The sequence below is a fragment of the Chiloscyllium plagiosum genome, unplaced genomic scaffold (genome assembly GCF_037043375.1).
Source record: "Chiloscyllium plagiosum isolate Xiang-an unplaced genomic scaffold, Cpla_swu_hap1 HiC_scaffold_13, whole genome shotgun sequence".
Taxonomy (NCBI): domain Eukaryota; kingdom Metazoa; phylum Chordata; class Chondrichthyes; order Orectolobiformes; family Hemiscylliidae; genus Chiloscyllium; species Chiloscyllium plagiosum.
The window spans coordinates 26,391,629-26,415,951 of record NW_028270151.1 but is presented as its reverse complement, the minus strand read 5'-3'; the positions used below and the strand labels follow the sequence as shown (position 1 = coordinate 26,415,951).

Genomic DNA, 24,323 nt, shown 5'->3' with positions numbered 1-24,323 from the left:
TATTCATTCATTGTAAGTTGAGATACCATCCTGTGGCTTAAAACAACGTAATTAAAACAACGTAGCTGTTCATTTCAGTGGTTACTTATTAATGAACAAGATGAACTACATTCAAAGCCGCACTCTAAAATATTGTTCTTTCATGCTTTTGCGCCTGTGGATTCATGATATCGTTTTGGGTCTTTCAATTGTCTTTACAAGTTAGCGATAAACATGAGTGAAATTATTTGTTTGGAAAGATGGTAGAATAGTTTCAAACTTGTGTTTTTAACGAAATCCCAAATATCATTTAATTGTTTTGCCAACAACAGACAAGACATTTTACAATCAGATAAACTCGAACTCAGTCGGATGTTACATTCAGCGAAGCGTTAACTTTTTCTCCTTTCAGGTTTCTTCCAGAAAATGAGGCTTTGAACAGAACGATAAAGTCGAGAAAACTGAATCAATGCTTTGGCAGTTTCTGTTGGGAATGTGTGTTTTAGTATTGTCTTCTGTGAGTTTCTGTCAGGTGTTTCTCACCGTCCTTTACTACTCCGGGCTAGTGTGCAAAGTTCACCTTTCGACCCACTGCCATCGACAGCTGCTAAGTTGTCATTATGTATCGTTTCAACAACGTGCATGATATATCTGAAAAGTGTGACCCCTTGTCAGTAATATTTCCCGAGATTTGCGATCATTCTCACAAGCATAATATCAGTAATGCTTTGTGATGTTTTAGAACAAGGCGTTGTAACATCCAAAATCTAACTTCACACATGATTATACCATGACATCTATAGTATCATCTCTCAGTTTTCTCCAAATTTGCATTATCCAGTTGTGTTTATCTTTCGTCTGTCTTCTTGGATGAGCGCGAGTGCCTTCACCCGCCAGAAACCGATTCTGGTTAAACGGTCAAACCTTCCAATCGTCCGATGGATCGGGGGTTAGTGACTTTGTGGTCAGTTATTTTCTGTAGAACAAAATCGCAGAACATTACATTACATTATTTCCAGTTGTAATACTACCACCCCCCTTCCCCCCTATTCCATTTGTCCAAGCGTTACTGAAATTTATGGAAATGTTATTAAAACATATCGAGGTGGTTTTTGAGATCGGGCGGAGAAGTGAGGGAGGGGACAGGATCCCACAGATGCCAGTTTTCCAGCAAGGGAGGAAAGTTTCCAACCATTGAATTAGCGGAATATCAATGATCTCAGACTGTGACCCATCTTACATCAAAGGAATATTGGACAGAATGCAACCTGAGCGGCAAATTCAATATTTTCACACTGGGTACATTAATCAAGAATAATTTTACTCTTTCTCGGTTTCAGCAGTCTACCTTTTTAAAGTGACCTGATACAATATTTTCGGAGGAGGATAATCCAATTAAACTGAATTTTGGTCGGTGTTAGGGGCAAGGTACTGGCGTGGACAGAGGTTTAGCTGACTGGCAGGTGGCAGAGAGTAAGGATGAAGGGGTCTTATTTTCAGATGGCAGCGAGTAACGAGTGGAATTCAGCAGGTGTCAGTGTTTGGGACCACGCTATTGATATTTCACATGAGCGATCCGGACTATAGGTGGAGGGACAAGCTGGGTGGAAGAAGCGGGAGGCTTAGGCTGGGAGGAGAGTGTAGTCTATTTTCTAAACAGGGAAAAGCTTTGGAAACCTGAAGCATAAAAGGGACTTGACATTCCTGGTTCAGTATTCTGTCACGGTTAGTATTCAAGTTGGTAGTTAGGAAGGCAATTGCAATGTTACCGTTCATTTCGAGAGATCCAGAATACACGAGCGAGGATGTACCCCTGAGGATGTATAAGACTCTGGTCAGACTGCATTCAGGATATTGTGAGCATTCTTGGGTCCATATCGAAGGAAGGATGTACTGGCATTGGACGCGGTCCAGATGATGCCCCCACGGGTGAAGGGCTTGTCAAATGAGAAGCAGCTGAGGTCTCTCGGTCTGTAGTTTGTGGAGTTTAGAAGGACGAGGGGGAAAGTCTGATTATAACTAACAGAATACTGCGATTCTAGGATAGAATGGATGTGGAGAAGATCCAAAGGAACGCAGAGCAAAGAACTGTACAGCACAGGAACGGGCCCTTCGGCCGACTATGTTGCGCAGAACATGACGCCAAATGAAAGTAATCCCTTCTGCCTGCTCTTTGTCCATAACACTTCACTCCTTGCATATTCGCGCGCTTATCTAAAAGTCTCTTAAATGCTTTTATTCCATCTGCCTCTTCCACCATCCCTGGTAGTGCACTCCAGACTCCTACCACACACTGTGTATAAAACTCGACCCTCATGTCTCCTTGAAGTTTCCTCCTCTAACCTGAAATGCATGTGCCCACTATTAGACATTTCAATTCTGGGAAAAAGATTCGAACCGTCTATCTATGCATCTCATAATTTTATAGATTTCTGTCAGGTCTCTCCTCAGCCTCCGGCGGTCCAGAGGTAACAACAAGAATTTTTCCAGCCTCTCCCGAGAGCTCATACCCTCTAAACCAGGCAGCATCCTGGTAAAGTTCTTCTGCAACCTCTCCAAAGCCTCCATATCCTTCCGGTAATGTGGCGACTAGAATTGAACGCAATGCTCCAAGTGTTCCGAACCAAAGTCGATCAAGCTCAACATGATTGGTAATCAATTCCCAGACCAAGACAGGCAAGCATGCCATACGTCTGTTTTACCATCCTGTCTACTTGTGTGGTCGCTTACAGAGAGCTCCTTCTGTATATCAATGCTGTTAAGAATCCTGAACATTAACTGTATACTGAGGGGAGCCTCAGATCCAAGGATACAGCCTCAGAGTGAAGGGACAACCCTTTAGAATAGAGATGAGGAGGGATGTCTTCAGGCAGAGAGTGGTAAATCTGTGGAACTCATTGCACCAGAGAGTTGTGGAGGCCAAATCATTGTATGTATTTAAGACAGAGTTAGTTCTTGATTAGTAAGGAGATCAAAACTAACGGGGGAAAGGCAGAGGAATTGGGTTGAGAAATATATCAGATATGATCTGTTGACACAGCAGACTTGATGGGCCGAATATCTGCTCCTATAATTTATCATCGGATGGTCTCCTGGAGTGAAGCACCTTTCGGAATAATGTAGTTCTTGCTGTCCAGAGATTCTCAGTTCCAGAAAATCAGTTTTCATGACCCAAACTGACAAGAATCACATCACCAGTGTTCTTATTGCTGGAAAGTAGAATCTCCATATTAGCATCGCTGTGGCTGACCGAATTGGAGAAAACAGCAATCCCGCAATCCCGTATCTGGCCATTCATCTTGTGAAAAATTACTTTTCCTTCAGTGTGACAGCAGCCTGTTCACTGGGATCTCACTGAGGCAGCTCCACAGGGAGCTCAGCGGGATCATCGGTACCAGGTTCAACTGAGGCCTGGTAAAATTGTCAGAGTTTACTGATGTGTTCATTGGAAAACCGATTTTAACATAAATCACCCCTTGAACGAAACTTCAGGCTCTGTCGCATGTTGATTAAAGGCTATATCTGAACAGGTAATAAGGACTAAAACAGAAGTTGTTGGAAAAGCTCCGTGGGTCGGGCAGCATCTGTGAAGGAAAATCAGAGATAACGTTTCGGGTTCGGTGACCCTTCCTGAGAACCGTTCTGCGGAATGTACCAGACCCGAAACGTTATCTCTGATTTTTCTGGACAGATGCTACCAGACCCGCTGAGCTTTTCCCGCAACTTCGGTTTTTGTTCCTGATTGACAGCATCTGCAGTTCTTTCGGTTTTTATTCGGTATTCAGTCTCCTGTTGGTCACTGTTCACGGTGAGCACTGAAGGATGCACTCCGTTTAAGACTGTTTCGCAAGAGACCGAGAAATAACTCGATTTCAGGTGGGTTTGTCGCAGTCCCCAGCGAACATGCTCTTACAGAACCTAAAAACACCATTTCCCGGAGTTCGCGCTGCGTCCGACACCATTTCAATGGCATAAGTTTCCTGAAACATATTTTAAACAGTGTCATTGAATGTAAATTATTGTGATATTTTGAAAAGTTGCAATTGCAAGGCACGCTGAAAATTAATCGTCGCAAATTATTCAAGTTTCTAATTGAACATAAATTAATTTGCAACTTGAAACTCTGAGAAGAGGAATTTCCGATTGATTCTCGCGGCAGGGAATGGAAACTTTAGATCTTCTTCCTAAATCTGTTTCCATTGGGAATTTGAAGGCGCGGTTTGATAGCGTGACAAATACAGGCTGAATGGTAGTGTTAGATGAGATTGAGGGAGAAAACAGTGAGATGTGTGAAATGGACAAAGATTGGGATGAACCGCTGCAGGTTGAACGTACCAATGGCTTTCTCTTGCGCTTCAACTTGAAAGGATATTTGGAATTTATACTAGAACCTCAAATACTACATCTGAAATTCCTCCAATAAAGAGAGAGGGAGCCCTGTACGACTGTGTGTTATTGGGAGACAGCATTATGAGGTAATGAAATGATAGAAATTCATTCCCAAATCGTAGCAATTGAAGGAAGTGTTCAACAAAAAAATCTTGTGAGAGTTCAGTGTCCAAAGCTAACGGTAAATGTCAGTTCTTATTGGAGATTTCAACAATCAGCCGTATTTCAACTGAACACTAATAATCACAATTGCCGTCAGTGAAGAAAATACCCACTGATCAGATTCTTACAAACTTGATAAGCTCATGGCCCAGTCTTTTGACCAATGCGATCACACTCCGGGAATAATATCCAAACACTGGGTGCGGGAATGAAAGACTTAAACACAGAGGCAAGCAGCTGTGAAACAATCAGTTATGAAGCTGCAAATAATTTGTGGACAAAGAGAGAATGAGGAGTTGATGTATCTGCTTTTCTCAGTGCGGATGAGAGACTTAAATATAGAATTTTGGCTCGTTTGGCGCGTGGTAATTACCATCTCTCCGGGCCACGAGATACGGGTAGTTGCCGCAGAACTGCAGAGATGAATAATAACATATTTGAACAGGTTAATTGAAAAAAAAACAACATACACTATGTTTGTTACCGAAATGTTAAAATGCACAGTGGACGAGTGAATCAGAATTAAGGTCGCTTTGAAATTTGTCGCTGCGCGCAATCGGAGTGATTAGAACTCGTCAGTCAAGATCTCCGCTCGTTTTTCCGTCCCGTTCATTTGTGTGGGTGAAGGATAAAGCTTTAAAAGCCGCTCACGCTTCATGGTCACGCGTTCCCGCCTCCCCTCCCCCCGCCCAACACAAAAATTGACTTTCCCTCCGCTGCACCAGAAAGTCTATGGCGGTGTTTGAGCATTGCACAGCAAATCCGAAAAGGCGTAATTCTCACAATGTTCGGCTCGGGATATATTCCTGATGAAGGGCTTTTGCCCGAAACGTCGATTTTGCTGAAACAGCTCGATGCTGCCTGAATTGCTGTGCTCTTCCAGCACCATTGATCCAAAATCTGGTTTCCAGCATCTGCAGTCATTGTTTTTACCTTCGGGATATATTTAATCGGAGAATAGCGATGCTATTGCAGGGAGCAGCGACTGTCCTTTTCCTGGGTCCAGAATGGACAGCAAAAGCTCGCGATCAAGAATATATTGCAAATTAAATGGAATAATAATACTTATAATTTTGATGTCTATGTACAATAAAATTGAGAGATTGTAAAATGGGCAGCCAGCTCGCTACATACCCACAAAGTTCAGGGTAGATATAACGTCACAATCCTACCACATCATTTTTGGAAAAGTTGTCAGTATTTTTAAGACATAGTCATAAAATTTTACTGCACGGAAAGAGGCTTTTAGAAGCGTCGGTTATCAAGCACTTATCTATTCTACTCCTATTTTTCCAGCACTTGACCCCTAGCCTTGTCAGCTATGACATTCAAGTGTTCATCCAAAGAGTTGTTACATGCTGTGATGGTTCCTGTTTCTGCGATCCCTTCAGGTAGTGAGTTCCTGACGCCCAGAACCCTGTCGATGAGAAAGGTCTATCTTAATCCTTGGTTTGATTTTGTGTTTTCTGCCAGTCCTCTTTGCTTTCCTTTTTTCTTTTTAAAGCAGCTCCTGCACTTTCCAAACGGCCCGAGGACTTAGAAGTTTTATTTGTTTTATCAGTGTCAATAAAATGCAGTGACTGGTGGCGAGTTATCATGGCGATTTGGGCATAAGGTGTAACTTTGTTAAAATTAAAAGTCAAACAGTATTTACTGTGGAAAGGGACATGGAAGATATAGAATGTAGGGAAATAGATGGTGACATCTTGAAAAATGTCCATATTACAGAGGACGAAGTGCTGGATGTCTTGAAATGCACAAAAGAGGATACATCCCCAATAACTGATCAGGATTAACTGAACCCTGGATCTCTGTGAGAAGCTAGGGAAGTAATTGCTGGGCATCTTGCTGAGATATTTGTATCATCGAAAGTCACAGGTGAGGTGCCAGAAGACTGTAGGTTGGCAAACGTGGTGCCACTGATTAGGAAAGGTGGGAAGGACAAGCCAGGGAGCGATAGACCAGAGAGCCCAACTTCAGTGATGGACAAGGTTTTGGAGGGAACCCTGAGGGACAGGATGTACATGTACAGTATTTAGAAAGGCACTAACTAATTAGGAATAGTCAACATGGCTTTGTGTGCAGGAAATCATGTCTCACAAACATGTTTAAGTTTTTTGAAGGAGTAACAAAGAGGATTGATAAGGGCAGAGTGATAGACGTGATCTATATGGACTTCAGTTAGGCTTTTGACAAGGTTCCCAATGGTTAGATCTCATGGAATACAGAGAACTAGCCAATTGGATACAGAACTGGCTCAAAGGTAGAAGACAGAGTGTGTTGGTGGAGGTTTGTTTTTCAGACTGGAAGCCTGTGACCAGTGGAGTGCCACAAGGATCGGAACTGGGTCCACCACTTTTTGACATTTATATAAATGATTTGGATGTGAGCATAAGAGGTATGGTGAGTGAGTTTGTAGGTAACATCAAAATTGGAGGTGTAATGGACAGCGAAGAAGGTTACATCAGATTACAATGGGATCTTGATCAGATGGGCCAATGGGCTGTGGGGTGGCAGATGGAGTTTAATTTAGATAAATGCGAGGTGCTGCGTTTTTGGGAAAGCACATGTTAGCAGGACTTATGCACTTAATGCTAAGGTCCTATGGAGTGTTGCTGAATAAAGAGACCTTGGAATGCAGGTTCATAGCTTCTTGAAAGTAGAGCCATAGGTAGATAGGATAGTGAAGAAGGTGTTTGGTATGTTTTCCTTTATTGATCAGAGTATTGAGTTACAGGAATTGGGAGGTCATGTTGCAGCTGTACAGGACATTGGTTAGGCCACTTTTGAAATATTGTATGCAATTCTAGTCTCCTTGCTATCCAAAGGATGTTGTGAAATTTGAATGGGTTGAGAAAAGACTTACAAGGATGTTGCCAGGGTTGGAGGATTTGAGATATAGGGAGAGTTTGAATATGCTGGGGCTGTTTTCCCTGGAGCATCGAAGATTGAGGGGTGACCTTATAGAGGTTTTAAAAAATCATGAGAGGCATGGATAGGATAAATAGAAAAAACCTTTTCCCTGGGGTGGGGGAGTCCAGAACTGGAGGGCATAGATTTAGGGTGAGAGGGGAAAGATATAAAAGAAAACTAAGGGGCAATGTTTTCACTCAGAGGGTGGTACATGCATGGAATGAGCTGCCTGGGGAAGTAGTGGAGGCTGGTACAATTGGAACTTTTAAAAGTCAACGAGATGGATGTATGAATAGGAAGCGTTTGGAGGGATATGGGCTGGCAGATGGGACTAGGTTGCGTTAGGGCATCTGGTTGGCATGGATGAGTCAGACTGAAGGGGTTGTTTCCATGCTGTGCATCGCCATGACTCTATAACTCTAGAATGAAATGCTAGATACAGTTATTGAAAGTAAATATGTGGCTACTTTGCTATCTGGTCCAATGTGGTAAGTAATGTTTCATAAAGAATATGTTAGATTTGTCTTCATTTACTAAGCACTCGAAATTTTAGTGTTACCCAAAGAACAAAGAACAAAGAAAATTTATAGCCCAGGAACAGGCTCTTCAGTCCTCCAAGCCTGAGCTGATCCAAATTTACTGTCTAAACATGTCGGTCAATTCCTAAGCATCTGTATCCCTCTGCTCCCCACCTATTCATGCATCTGTCCAGACACATCTTAACTGAATCTACCGTGCCTGCCTCTACAGCCTCTGCTGGCAACGCATTCCAGACACTCACCACCCTCTGTGTGAAGCACTTGCCGCGTGTATCCCCCTTAAACTTTCCACCTCTCACCGTCCTCTGGATGCAATTCAGTTAATTAACGAGATCCCAAAGAATGTTAAAAATATATTTTCAGTCAGTTTAACCTTCACTCTTTGGTTCCACATATATTATGATGGGAGATTATGAGAACAATTTCAGACCTTTGGACTAATTTGGAAAGGATTACCTGAATTGCTCTTTGAAAGATCTTCCAGTAACGAATATTCTCTTGTGTTGCAACATTCTATAATTTTATTAACTTTAGGAGCATTTCTTTGATTTTCAAGTGTTCATGTTTAAACATGTCATGCAATGAAACATGCATTGCAGATACTAACAATCTTTTCCCCTTTTGCATTTCAGCCTCAACAGTTCAACCTTCTAGTGCAACCACATCAGTTGAAATTGTGAATACAAAAGGTAAACATTTTCTGCATTCAGAGCTAAATTCAAAAGTATTACATTGAATGGGGATAAAAACGAATCTTTTGCATCAAAATAACAAGTAGGATTTGTAAGATTATAGTCACCCATCCCATTCTCCAAACAAATGCACACCATCCACTCTGACCATTCATAAATGCTCTCATATGCTTTTATAAACATTTAAAATAAATGGAAATTACTCATCAAATAATAGAACAGAGTGATTCCTCTGTTTTCTGAAATATATCCTCCCATGAATGTTGTGCCTCCTGATACACACACTCGGGATGAACAGTTCTGTGGGTCATCTCGTTGAAGAAGCTTTTAGATTGCAACTAATGTTCACTATGATCCTGGATACTTTACAACATACAACATTACTTTATAGCACTGTCCATTACCAAGGAGTAGATGGGATACATATATTTTCACCAAATATGGGCCATGATTAAGATCTGGCCTTCATAACAAAGTCCAGATTTGGTATGATCACATTACTGAAATGTCAAGAAATAATATAATGTCGGACATAATTTATTGCTGAGAGAGTCTTTGGCCTCTTGAACATGAAAATGGTGGGGTGGAAGCTTAAAGAAACAAAATGCATTACAGCCTCAAAAAACAACAACTACTTTTTAAGCTGGATGCAAGTAGTCACACATAAACTGCATAGTGGTAGGATATACACTTTAAAATTTTATGAAGCTGGGTCATATTTTGTTTGGTTTATGAAATCCAATGTAACGAACAGCTGGAATGCCTTGGGCATTTAAACACACAGGATAGATATCAATAGAACTAATTGCTGTGACTCTGAGTTCTAAAACAATTTGAAGTATTTTTTAACTTTCCTAAGCACTTTACTAATAGACAAAGAAAGTATGGTGTAATGACAAAGAATGAAGAACAAAGAAAATAGCAACACAGTGACAGGGCCGTCGGTCATCCAAGTTTACACCAATTGACATCCTCAATCTAAATTTGCTGCCTATTTTCTAATGGTTTATATCCCTCTGCTCCTTGCCCATTCATGTATTTGTCTAGCTGCATCTTAAATGGTGCTATCGTGCCCACCTCTACTGCCTCTTCTAGCAACACATTTCAGACACCCACACCCTCTGCAAAAGGAAGTATCCATGCATATCTCCCCTAACTTTTCCCCTCTCACTTTGAACTCATGACTCCTAGTAATTGAATCCCCCACTCTGGGGAAAAAGTTTCTTGCTATTCACCCTGTCTATACCTCTCATGATGTTATAGCCCTCAATAAGGTCCCCCCTCCCCACCCCTACCCTCTGTCTTTCTAGTGAAAATAATCCTTATCTACTGACCCTCTCATCATAGCTAGTGCCCTTCATACCAGGTAACATCCTGGTGAACCTCCACTGCACCCTCTCCAAAACATCCACATCCATTTGGTAACATGCCAACCAGAATTGTATGCAGTATTCCAAATGTGGCGGAACCAAAGTAGTATACAACTGTAACATGACCTGCCAACTCTTGTACTCATGCCATATACCTCCTTGATCGTTCTATTGTCCTGCATTGCCACCTTCAGGGAACAATGGACCTGAACACCTGGATCTGTCTGTACACCAATTTTCCTCAGAACGTTTCGATTTACGGTATAGTTTGCTCTTGAATTTTATCTTCCAAAATGTATTATCTCGCATTTGCCAGAATAGTACTCCATCTGCCATTTCTCGGCCCAACTCTCCAATCTATTTATATTCTGCTGCATTCTTTGACAGTCCCCTTCACTATATGCTACTCCATCAATCTTCGTGTCATCTGAAAACCTGCTAATCAGACCACCTACACCTTCCTCCAAATCATTTGTGCATATCACAAACAATAGTGGTCCCGGCACAGATGTCTGTGCTAAACCACTGGTCACACATCTCTATTTTGAGAAGCTCCTTCCGCTATTACTCTCTGTCTCCTGTTGCCAGCCAGTTCTCTCTCCATCTAGCTGCTACACCCTGAGTCCCATGTGACTTCACCTTCTCCATCAGCCTACCATGGAGAACCTTATCAAGTGCCTTATTGAAGTCCATGTATATGACACCGACAGCCCTTCCCTCATCAATCAACTTTGTTACTTCCTCAAAGAATTCTATTAAGTGGGTACAACATTACTTTCCCTGCACAAAGCCATGTTGCCTATCACTGGTAAGCCCATTTTCTTCCAAATGGGAATAGATCGCATCCCTCAGTATCTTCTCCAGCAGCTTCCCTACCACTAACATCAGGCTCACCAGTCTATAGTTACCTGGATTATCCCTGCTACCCTTCTTAAACAAGGGGGCAACATTAACAATTCTCGAGTCCACCAGGACCTCACCCATGTTCAAGGATGCTGCAAAGATATCTCTCACTCTAACAGTATGACATCTTATAACAGGCTCAAAAAAAATCATTCACAACCATGAAGGAAAATGTGTGCTGAATGCATTCACGAACTCTCAGGCATCCTGATAGTAAGCCAGCATGAACTTTTATCTGCATTGTAATAATTAAGAGTGGCCTCAAAACGTTCAACTTTTTTTTGTCACAGCATTGATTTCAAAGCAATGTAACAGAGTTTTGGTGCCTTATAGTACTACAGTGCAGAAAGAGGCCCTTTAGCCCACTGTGGCTATTTGGCCATCAAGCACCAATCTACTCTATTCCTTTTCCCAGCACTTGGCCTGACGACTTGTGCACATTGTATGGCATTTCAAGTGTTCATGAAGATATATTTCAAATAACATAATGATTCCCCTGTCCAACATCCTTTTCAACAGTGAATTCTCGATAGGTGAAAGTGAGGACTGCAGATGCTGGAGTCCAGAATTTTGTGCTGATAAAGCACAGCCAGTCAGGCAGCATCGGAGGAGCAGGAAAATTAACATTTTGGGCAAAAGCCCTTCATCAGGAAGTCGATTTTCCTGCTCCTCGGATGCTACTTGATCTGCTGTGCTTTTCTAGCACCACACTCTCGACAGTGAATTCTGGATGCCCACCACCCTCTGGGTGAAAAATATTTTCCATAAATCCACCTTATCCATGTTACATCTGGAATAAGGGGTAAAATTATTCCCATCTGCCCTGCGGTGCCATGTGTAACTTTGCAGGTATCATTGGGATGACCACCCCTCCTTAACAGCTGTAAAGAAAATAACTCTGGCCTAACCAGCCTCTTTTCAAAGCTAAATCATTCCAGCTCTGGAAACATCCTGGATTTGTAATCATCATGAAATAGCGCCAATTATACGAAGTATCATGTCAATAATTGTTCACAGTCCTTCAGCAATTAAAGAAATGACTATAAATGTTTTCCAAACTGTTCACAATTTCTTCTCCTGCCTTTCAATGTGACTGTGATCGAGCTGGAGCACTTTATGCCCTTAGTGTCCAATCTGTGTGATATTTCACAATAGCAAATTAGGCCTTTCGGCCCATCGTGTACCTGTTGCCAAAGATCCATTGATTCTAATTCAATTTTTAATCACTTGATCCGTATTCTTGTATGTTGTCATTTCATTTGGTGAAAAAAAAGTTGTCTCAGTAATTCTGCTATAACACAAACACGCAGTGGGATTTATTAGAGATCGAGCGAGAGTGGTCAAACCAAAATATGTGTGCACAGCAGCACTTTGAAATATATGACGATAATGCTTTTATAAATCTGTGAATCAGTATAAAGGTCAAGTCGCTATGGATCCTACAACTGCTCTCTCAATGGAGACCGACGGCTGGTAGCGGTTTAACCTGAGGGTCACACGTCTCCGATGAGGCGTGAGTTTGCGAATGAGAACCGTTCATATTAACCTGAGCCAATGCAGGAATCAAACCGCACCATCACCCTGCATCGCAAACCAGGGGTCCAACCAACTGAGCTAACAAACTCCGATGAATCAGTGCTGTTATTGTGCTAAATTATAACATGGTTTATAATTATCCCAGGACACTTAGTTCAGTTCATTTGGGAAGCGTTTTGCAAAATTAATGTTTCTTCCCTTTGGATTTTAACAGAGTTCATAAGTCCCATGTTGGTGGGGCCATATGCACCATGTGTTGGAAATTTGGTGGTTTATTACCGAGGTCAGTGGAACTCCGTTTGTAGTAGTCTGTGGGATTCGGCTGATGGAAAGATTGTCTGCAAGCAAATTGGCTGCGGTTCTTATCACACAACGTCTACAAATCCCATTACACAAGAAACAGGACCTATGTTACTGGATAAGATTCAGTGCAAAGGAACAGAATCTTCATTGTCGGAGTGTGCACTCAATTCTTCCGGCCAGCAGAAGTGCGAAACTGGGACGAGTGTACTCATTTTCTGCAAAGGTATTAATGAATTGCTCATTAATGTTGACTATTTTTGTCCGCATACTTTATTAGCTGACATGGGAATTAGTCAGGAAGGTGGGTGGCAATCTTTAACTTTGAGTGGAATCTTGTCGAGGCGCCTGGTATCTCAGCAGCCAACTGGCGAACGGAGAGATCAGCGCTCCCTCGTTCAGTCAAGGCGGAAGAACGACAGACAGCGTTTGCAGGAAGTCACCGGCAATTTACGAGTCTTCTCTAAAAGTTCGTCCACTTACTCCCCATCCCCAGCTGCTGTTGAGTGAGTGATGGTGAGTTTCATTTTTGAATAGCTCCTGTGCATGGGGTGGGGATGTACAAGATGTAAAGAAGTAAGTTTCAGAATTTTAACCCACCACAGTGAAGATAGTGCGACATAGTTCGAGGTCACGATAGCATGTTCATGGGAGGCGAACATGTCATTGGTGATGCTGCCATGTATCTGTGGCCCTTCATCTATGTAGTAGTAGTTCAGGAAGAGATGGTTGTGCCATGGGGTGGTCGGTGGTATCCAGCGATAGGGTTAGGGTTAGCCTTCCAATGTTCAATGTTCTGATCCTACATCAAACTTTAATTGTCTTCTAATCATCCAACTCTTTCTAAACTCTTGAAGGTAGCACTGCCAGGAATGCCGCTTTGGTGTCAGGATGTTGGGTTGATACCAATAGTGAGAGATGTGTCTGTTTGCTTCTACATTTCATTACTTCCCTTTTAAATTGTAAAAGCAAATAGCGATACACTAACTGAATAACTGACTATGCAACACACACACATATATATAGAGGATGTTGCAAATTATATCCCATAAAGTCTGAAAAAAGATCCGTTTCAGGAGGCTTAAATTTCTGTCCCATGTTTGCTGCTTATAGTGTCACGAATCAAACGTTGCCGATGCTTGCCCTATCCACCTGCGCTGCACGAAAAGTTGGCGGGTTTAGCGTCAGGAAAGCGGACCACAGGTTCCTGCCTTTTGTTTCTCAAATCTGTCAGCCCACCTCTACATTCAGCAAGGAAACTACGTGGTTCAACGGTTCACAAAATCTGGCTGTCCCTCTTAAAGGGAAGTGGCAAGGAAGAACAATGCTCACTGTTAAGTGATGGCAAACTCAACGCCAATGAAAACTGCTCAACAGAGATTCAAAATAGAAGTGAACAGGTTATATGTTCTTCCGGGACGCTGGGTCGTTGGGGTAAAGATGATGGATTCCACATCACCAAGAACTGGTCATTGCGCAAGCAGGGCGAGGTATCCAATGAGGATTTTTAAAATTTCATTTTCGTTGTTTGAAAGTCATTGATAACGGCAAAGTTTCCTTATCTTTTTCAGTTCTGTGATCAGCCGCAGGTCTGATGCAGAGCTTTACAATTTCCACAAGGGCAAAAGACAGGTCCTGATTTACCACAACCAATTGACCCCTGTGGCATTCTCACAGATCTGATTCAGAGCAGCAATCCAGCCATCCGAACCAACCAATCTTCCAAGGAGGTGGAGTTCACTTTTACAGACATAATTGTAACCTGGAGTGAGGGACAATGATAGTAGAGGTTCTGATTTCTTTCCACTCGACAGCCAAACATGAACCTCTGCAACTCTTTCACTGCCTGACATTAGCATACAATGGAAAGATTTGCAGGTGGATACTATCCCAGTTTGGCTGTTACAAACATACCTTACACGTCCTTCACATACAATAACTGCTGTTCTGAAGCCAAGGCAAGTGGTGAAAGAACCAACGAAGGGGAAAATGTGTTGCTAATTGACATAATCACCACATGGAAATTCTCAATCATCACAAACAATTTAAAACTTTCATGGGGGACATGATTGAGATGTATCAAATGATGAGGGGCATGGTTGGGGTCGACAGGAAGGAACATTTCCCCTTGGAAAAGGACTCAGTCATGAGGGAGCATAGGTTTTAGGTAAAGGGCAGGAAGGGATATAAGGAAAACCTGTTTTATATTCAGAGCATGTGGAAATTTGAAACTCACTGCTTGTATGAGTGGCAGAGACAGAAACTCTCACAACATTGGGGAAATATTTAGAGTGCACTTGTGGCATTTAAGTGCTGGAAAATGGGATTAGAATAGTTCGGTGCATTCACTTTCAACTGGCACAGACTTGATAAACTGTGACTATCCCTCTAACATTAGTCAACAGCAAATTCTCATGGTCAACTGGAATGAGCAATAAAAGCTGGCCTAGCCAATGATGTTGGCATAGCATGAATGGAGAATAATAAGATCTGGAATTCTGTTCGAACCCAGATTGTCTGGTTCAGAAGGAGAGATGATATCCCAAGAACAACATTAGGGCAATTAGAGATGGGCAATAAATGGTGGGGTGGATATCAATAAACAGCCTACTTTAAGTGTGATGTGGAAGTGCTGGTGTTGGATTGGGTGGACAAGGTCAAAAGTCACATGACACCAGGTTATAGTTCAACAGATTTATTTGAAATCACAGGCTTTCTGAATGTCACCTGATGAAGGGGCAGTGCTCCAAAAGCTTGTGATTTAAAAAAAAACTGCTGCACTCTAACCTGGGTGGTGTGACATTTGACTTTAACTCCTGCAGGTCATCTGCCACAAACTGGATCCACACATCAAAATTAGTGCCACAAGATTTCTTACGATCTCATGCAAACAATCCGTCTGATTGAATATATCTTAATTTCATTTGATGAGCTGGAGTCCCATCTTCAGACATTATGATGCCTCAGGGAGCTGGAATTGTTCTTGGCTAGTATGGTTCAACCTGAAGAAACACCAATATGACTAGTTCCATCTTTTTTTTCTGTGCTCAGTGATAGAAGAATATGAATAAAAGATTTTAACAGAACCTCTGGTGTTAGTCCTTCTCCAAATAGCCTTGCATGCTCCTGAACAAAGAGCAGTGTAATTACTACACAATCAGCTTCAGTAACTTGCTTTTTTTAAAAGGTTCAGAAACTCATTTCACAATCCTTGCTTGTTAAAACTTCCTTTTCCCATTGAGACCACAAACATACACAACAAGATAGCCTTTACATTCATCTCAGTTTCCTGGAAACAAAGTAGCTGGGAAAATAGCAAAGCTGGCAGTAATGATCATGGGGACATTGCAATACTGGAAGAAAGATGATATTGCTGGCGTTGGTCAGAAGATGCAGGTGTGGTGGTAGTACCAGAGTCAAGAGCTGGGTTACATTTTCTAAAGCTAAGCAAAAAATGTTTGCTGCAGTCTCCAGATCACTAGCTTGCAAACATGTGAAGAGAACAATTGACATAGAAATTACTGGAAAGGGCAAGAATTTAGGCAGTAAAATGGGATGGAAGACTTTGGTTAACCAATTAACTGTGATAGTCATAGTCTGAAGGCCCCAAAGAAGTTAAAAGAGGTCATGGAGTATGTTCAGTAGAATTTTCCACAGCATAATGTTTCCAGTTCAAGTAGAAGGGAGGCATTCCTGGACTTAGATCTTGAATTGTGATGTGTCAATAATATAATGAAGCCCTGGGATATACAGGGTTCAATGATTTTTTTCTATCTTAACATTTAAGTTAATTTTTGAAAAACACAAGGGATAGTCTAGAATAAAAAAAATTGCACATGGGATAATAAGAGCAGACCAGTATCGATAAATTGGAAAAATAAATTGGTGCTTACGCCTGAAACAATGGTTGTCCTGCTCCTCAGATGCTGCCTGACTTACTATGTATTTCCAGTGCCACACTTTTCAACAATAAATTATTGGTGAGCATTTAATGTTGCTTCAGTCAAACTTTAAATGATTGAATACATCCCAGAAAAAAAACATTAGGGCTCATTTTTTTTCTTGCCAACATGTCCAATTTTGGCACATCAGAGTTAACATGATTAAACTGAAACTGCATTTTCTCCTCTGACAGTGAAACAAAATGTGATTCTTGAGGATGGAGATAGCCCTTGTGCTGGGAGAGTTCAAGCTAGCAACTTTGATACATGGGGTATCATCTGTGGTCGAAATTGGGATATGAATGATGCTCGTGTATTGTGCAAATACCTCGGATGTGGTGAAGCAGTATCAGCATCTGGGAATTCTCAGTTTGGAGCTGGCAATTGGCCTGTGCTGAACTTTGAAATTGGCTGCAATGGCAGTGAGGAAGACCCCTGGAAGTGTGAATTGAAGCAGTTGGCTCACAATAACTGTTCCGGTGAAGTGGAAGGAGCTGGTGTCATTTGTTCAGGTAACTCTCCTGTCTGAAACAGTGAAAACCATGTGGTACCACTTTTTGAGATTGCACACAGTTTACATGAAAACGCAACATTATAAAATAACAAAAGTCATCTAAGTCAGATTGGAGGGTCCAGATTTGGAAATGAAATATAACTATTCTTAACATTTTACAGATGCAGACATTATGCATGTTACTTTTCACATGTAATTTGAAGCTAATGTCCTTCAATAGGAACATGAATAAGAGAGACAGCCTTTTATTAATTAAAACTAAAAGGGATTGGATACTACCACAAACTTGGCAGCAAAAGCCAGCATAATAAATAGCTTGAAAACACTTAAAAGCCACAAGACATTGCAGTTAGAATACTTATGCAGAAACATGTGGAAAGTGAACAATGATTCTTCTATCAAATAATAGTAAGTATAGGAGAGTAACTAGAAATTATGCATGTGAAGTCCATCCCAAGTATTTACAGTTGCACAGTACCCAGGCACGATTAACCATTGCCTAGCACAATTATCTCCAACAAATTCATGATTTAGTGACATTCAAATTATGGCACACATGCTCTCGTCCAAGGCAAATCCATTGCTCATGCAATACTGAATCTGCATTCATCACCAGATTCTTGGAAGTTTTATTTTGTTGTTGGTGGTTTGGTATTGCTTTACATTCTGAGAGACATAAATCAATTCATAGTGTTGGTCTTATACTAAATGGTATGCTAGCTTTGAAACCAACTGAGGCAATCTATGTCTTACCCCTGTTGTCATTGTATGCAGATGAGTGTTTGGAAAATTATATATCGTGTCCTCACATTTGCAGAGGCCAAGATGTTTTTCTCAGTGTGGATTATGGAAAAATGCTGTTGTAGTTATGATTTCCTATCTAAATACATACAAGTATATGATTATACAAACCTGGAGTAGGAAAAGGTCACTTTGTTCCTCAAACCTGCTCCTCCATTCAATAAGACCACGGTTGACCTGGTTATTTCACATTTCCACCAACCCTGTTATTTTTTCAAGTGCCTGCTTATTAAGTGTCCATTGTTATGGACCAGACCAGACCCCTTCAGAATATTTTCAGAAGGATAGCCTAGATCCAAACTTAATTTTAGCTTTTTATTTTAGAGGCAACTGTAAATTGCTGTGTTCCAGATAGAATTTGGCTGGTCAAACTATTTGGGGTTAAGCAAAACACAATTTATTCAAACACTGTAGTTAAAATACAACAAAAAAGAGAAGAACTTTGAATAACTAACATTATTGTAAATTTTTACAGAACAATAAGTACAGTAACTATTACTAATTAACTGTTCCAATATAGTAACGTTTCATAAGAACACCACTTGACAAAAAGCAGTCAGGAACAGATTGCTTCACTTGCAATCCAGCAGCAGGGACAGAGGAAAATATCAAGTAAAAACTCAGGAGAGTAATAGCCAGGAGGTATTTACTGCAGCTTCCAAACCTGATGAGACTCCAACAGCAACTGATGCTAAATCTCAAAACAAAAAATCTAAAGATGAGAAACCTTGGTCTCTGAGAGCTAGCGACAGCCATACATGCTGCTTCTCTTGTTCCAAATTTTAAAAAAATCCGAGGCCTCTCAAGTTGTTTACTTCATGGGCCTTCACTAGCCACTTCTGCCTTAAAACCTCTCTTAAAAGAAACTATGAAAATCAACCTCTTAAAACCACAGCATCATTACACAATTCAGCTCTGATTTGAAATATTCAAGGGCTGTGCTTCTACACTTTATTTCCAAGGACTCACAGTTCTTTGGGACAGCACAAGTCTTTGTCATAAATGGTCCACAGCCCAATTTGAAATAAAGAGTCATTGTTCAACATTGCAAACGGGAAATATCATTTCCAAATCCACCATCTGAAGACATTTGTGATCTTGTAGGTTCAATCAATTGCCTCTAACCCTTGAATCCAAGTCTAGCAATGTAAAACATAACCCATCTATTTCTGGTAATTGACCAGTGAACTTTCTCTTAACTGCTTTTGAAGCACTTACATCCTTAAATATGTGTGTCAAACATGCACAATATAACTGAAACATAACCTTTACAATTTTTCCCTACAGATTGCCCTGGCATTAAAAAAATAATATAATTGTTTTCCTAATTACTTGCTGGACCTGCATATCAACTGTTGTAATTCAGGCAAACACTTAACAGAACCTTTCACTGCATTCGTAGCCTCATTTTGAAGTGTAGCTTTTTCAGCTAGTTTTCTTTTTTCAGTTCTCTAGCCTTAATCTTTTGTTCTTTCCTGATCGCTATTCCAGTTTCTGAAATCCTGTTTCTCTTTTTATTCCCTGAAGATCAAGTCTTTTCATCCCATTTTCCATTATTTTCAGTTCCAATCTTCCTTCATTCATTACCTCAAGCTACCTCATTTCTTTTTCTCCCTCAATCTATTTTAACTTAACTCAATTAGAGCTACCTCTGACGACTCATTGTTTGGAGAACCTGGTTGCTCTTTTGCATTTTCACTGAGAGGATGATTTTTATACTTTATTCCCCTTTTAGACATAATGAGACTCAGCTTTCTTTGTTTAAACATTTATTCCTGCATGGAATGGAGGTCTACTCATCAAAGTTGCATGCAAGTAAAATCTTTACTGCTAAAGCCATGGTTTTATACTATTTTAGCGATTCTAAGCTTCCATTCAAAGCGCTACACGTTTACTTATCCCTATCTCTGTCCACCAGCATCCACATAGTCTACATTCCAGTTTATTACTCAGGACTATATTTTCCAATCTCACTCAAACTAGCACATATGATTATATTATCCAATCATATTATTACATGTTCACCTGTTCTATTTTTAAATACATACCTGTAAGAATCCAGAATCCAGTACTGTCCTTTCCCCATTAGAGCTCATAAATTCCAATAAGAGTCTGAGTCTGAGCGGGGTGGTGTCAAGTAACAATTATTGTGTTAAAAATCACACACTAGGTTAAAATCCAACAGGCTTATCTGTATTTGGAAGCATTAGCTTTCGGAGCATTCGCTCCTTCATCAGGTGGTTGTGGAGAATAAAGTTGTAAGACACAGAATTTATAGCAAAAGTTTACAGTGTGATGTAACTGAAATTATATATTGAAAAAGACCTGGATTATTTGTAAAGTCTCCCATCTTTTAGAATGACCGTGTTGGTTTCAGTTCGTTCATATGCAAATCGCAAAACTTTTTAAAAAAGTTACATTCTCGAGTGAACTTTAACAGTTGGTGTCATGTTGGCCCAGATAATGTGTTGAAAGTGTGAGCTTCCCTGTCTGTGCCACAATGGTCAGACCGATTCTAACCTTTAAAATGGATTTACAGAATCTTACATGGATTCATGCAGTTTTTGAGCAAAGGAAAACATAATTCTGCAAGTACAAATTCCCCCCAAAATGTATATGTATATGTGTATGTGTGCATGAGGGTGTGTGTGTGTGTGTGGAGGGAATGGGGGGAGTGGTTGGGTTATGAGTGTCTGTGAGAGAGCGTGTGTGGGAGTGTGTAAAGGGACATAAGTACGTGAGAGGGTGTGTGGGAGCGTAAGTGTGAGCGTATGGGAGAGGGTCTGCATGAGTGTCAATCGGAAAATGTGTGTAGGAGTGTTTTTGTGTGTGTGTGTGTGTGTGTGTGTGTGTGTGTGTGTGTGTGTGTGTGTAGGAGTGTGTGTGTGTGTGTGTGTGTGTGTGTGTGTGTAGGAGTGTCTGTGTGAGTCCGTTTATCTGTGTGTGTGTATAGTGCAGTGGGGTCACCCGTAGTGTGACATGAACCAAAAGGTCCCAGTTGAGGTTCTTGGGTTCATGTCACGCTACAGGTGACCCCATTACATGATATACACACACATGCACGCACACACAGCCTTGATTACCGAGGGTCAGTGGTGCCAAGTTTTCCCTTTGTAATTGGCTGTCTGGTACAGCGTTTTATACATTTCAAGCTTGCATCAGCAATTTCCATGTAATTCCAACTAAGCTAATCATATCACTGAATGACAAATAGATAGACAGGCTTGAGATCCACCTCAGTTCTTTCTGATGTTTCCCAAACTTTCTTATCGTCTTTCTTCAATGGATACTGTACTCAAGTAACATTTGCCAGCTGTACCATATTAACTGCCAATTAATTGAATACTTGCCTCTCTCTTCAGCACCTTTAAATTTCTCATTACAGGAAATACAAAACAATATTGACTTTTGATGAGTTCCAAATAATGTTGTGTGGTTCCATCTAGTGTTAGAATTCTTTAGCCATCAAGTTGTGGCTTAAATGTGCTCATGCAAACTACAATGCAATAACTGCTAATTTACCATCTGAAGCTGATTTGAATCTTTTCCTCTAGTGTTTTTAGTAATATTTTGTATATAGGTGGAGCAATAACTACTTCAGAGTCTATATCTATAATTATTTGAAGGTCTTAACTAAAAAATCCTCTTAATATTATAACAGATTGATTAAATAATTCAAGAGAAACATCTAATTAGCGTGAAATGTGCTTATCTATATCTAATGTGCAAGCAACTACAGCTGCACCTTTTATCCCAGTCCAGTAACCTTGAGTCGACAGAGTGTATATTGTTCTACTTGTGAAGACAAAATGAAGTAAAAAATTGCCCCACAGTCTCCACCTACTGTCAGTGATGTTCTGCTACATTAGCCATGGGCAGCCATTTTGTGTTGCTCAGTCATGGGCCAGCCCTAACAGCCCTTTTTCATCTTCCAGTATGTTACTTATTTCTGCATTTTTAGCCTCTACAAAGAAAGTCCACATTTAATTCCCATACCAATTATATTACTTCAGACTTAGATAAATCGTGCAAACCAATCAGAGTTAATTCCTTCATTTGTTGGATTGTTTTAGCCATTTTCAGTTCCAGGTAAGTTAATAGTATGAAAAACATCATATTTAATCCCTTTTATCCTTTGCCAAATTATTATTACTCCACGCACATTCTCACTTCTGTTATGACACTGAAGTGCACTGCTGATTCAGCCACACAACTCCGCAAGTCATCTCAAAAGTTTAAATGTCCAATTGATTCCCCAAAACTGTTAAATTACTTGACTATTATTTTTATCTAGGACAAAGAGGAGAATTCATCAATAAGCATTAAAATGCAAGCACACAATCTTTCACAACTGTCATATGGATTACTGCATACTGCTATGAAAATTTAAATCATATTGCCTTTAAATCCATATGCATATACATTCTTAGAACAAGAAGAGACATATTGTCCTGTAAATTTTTTTATTGAAATGAGAAAAAAGCAATAAAGAAAAATTATGCATCAAATGTCAAAACTTCATGGGTGGAATATTGGGACTTTCTGACAGTTGTTTCTTTTTTCAATTAATTTTTCATTTTGCTGTAGGCCACAGGATAATAGTAGATCTTCAGTTCTGATCAGTAGTGACCAGTCAGATCTCTTATTGATTTTGTAGGTTTCTTTTCTCAGAGTCTTTGAGTGTTGACATTCACAGGGAGAGAGAGTGAGATCAATGTTTCCGAACAAACCTTTCCACAACTACAAGCATTTTATTCTTTTCTCAGGGAGGGAGAGACAGAACTTTACTGTTGGTGTCACTGAGGTCTTGTATTAACCACATTACTCCCCAATTTGCAGTAAAACAGAAACTAATTGTCCAAACATCTGTTGGGAGGCAACCTACCAAGCAAGGCCCCTTCCACTGGTTTGTCTATCAAGGTCTATTTTACTTCTCTCTCAGCAGTTAGGTTTTTCTTAAAGCCCCGTGATCTTTGTAATCAACAACTAAATTACAACACAATTTGTCTTTTAACCTTCAAATTCCAAAAGTCCACAGTAAATAAACCATTCCCCAAGTAATGTCCAGAAGTTCAATTTTCCAGTTTTCTTTCGAAAGAAAACTATATGGTTCTAGCAACTTGCTGTAATGCAGTTGAATAGAGAATTTACTGAAAATGTGGTGTTGTATTTGGAAGTCAGTCAAATGCAACAATTAAGGATTCTAATGGACATGGAAAAACAATAATCTTCCTCAACAGCAATTTTGTTCTGTAATGCATAAATATTAATGCCAAAATGCAGATTACCAGTTAGATAATCTAATGAGTAAAGGGTTATGATAGTTTCACAGTGAAACTGTTATATATAAAATAACATTTTTGTTACAATTTTCAGCACAAGATAATTAGCGATGGAGAGTTTGACTTACCCTGTATAATGAAAGGTTTTTATTGTTTTAAACAACAGATCACAAACAATCCAGACTTGTTGGTGGAGCAGATAGATGCTCTGGAAGATTAGAGATTCAGAAAGGAGAGACTTGGGGGTCTGTATGCGATTCACACTGGGATTTACTGGATGCCCGTGTTGTGTGTGCATCACTGAAATGTGGAGACGTAATATCGGTGCTCAGAAGAGCTCACTTTGGAGAAGGCAGTGGTCCCATATGGCAGGATGTCTATGAATGCCAAGGAAATGAGACCATTCTCTGGTACTGCCCCACGACACAAACAAATCGAAAGAACTGCACGCACAGAAATGATGTCAGCATTATTTGTTCTGGTAAGTCTTTCATACTTTCTTATACCTGCTTTCAAGTGGAAGATAGTTTAAAATCTGATCATTTTTAGCCATGGATTTGCAGCATTATTTTTCTCCATCTTAATCATCAATATGGGAAACGTAGTTCATGCTTTATGTGAGATTCAGACTGTAGTTGCCTTTTCAACATTGGTGACTGGATATATAGTAGTACATTCCTTTCTTCATTTATGGAGTTTGAACAGCATGCTGTCAGAAAATTCCAATGATTCATGATCTTTTGAGTGGTTGCCTTGTTCTATACTTACCAGGCAGGGAAACATCGTATCTACTTTGACCGTGTATTGTGCCGTCACAGTTTTCAAAGTAACATAAATCACCTTTCATTCTTTGAAAGTCTAAAGAATGCAGGGATAGTTTCCCAAAGTTTGCCTGAAATGACAATCCTACATTCAATTCTGGTCTCCCTGCCATAGGAATAATGTTATTGAACTTGGAAGGGTTCAGAAAATATCTACAAGTATGGTGCTGGAATTGGAGGT

General features: G+C 40.3%; 1 protein-coding gene across 1 annotated transcript in view; it reads left to right on the top strand.

Annotated features, from left to right (window-relative positions):
* The first annotated feature begins 849 nt into the window (after positions 1-849).
* The window catches only part of LOC122556109 (scavenger receptor cysteine-rich type 1 protein M130-like), a 67,712-nt gene continuing 44,238 nt past the window's right edge, over positions 850-24,323 (top strand). Inside the window, exons 1-5 of the mRNA XM_087993945.1 lie at positions 850-928; positions 8,615-8,671; positions 12,698-13,009; positions 16,919-17,236; positions 23,488-23,802. Coding sequence (XP_087850071.1) covers positions 850-928; positions 8,615-8,671; positions 12,698-13,009; positions 16,919-17,236; positions 23,488-23,802 — 1,081 coding nt within the window. The remainder of the gene's footprint in view (positions 929-8,614; positions 8,672-12,697; positions 13,010-16,918; positions 17,237-23,487; positions 23,803-24,323) is intronic.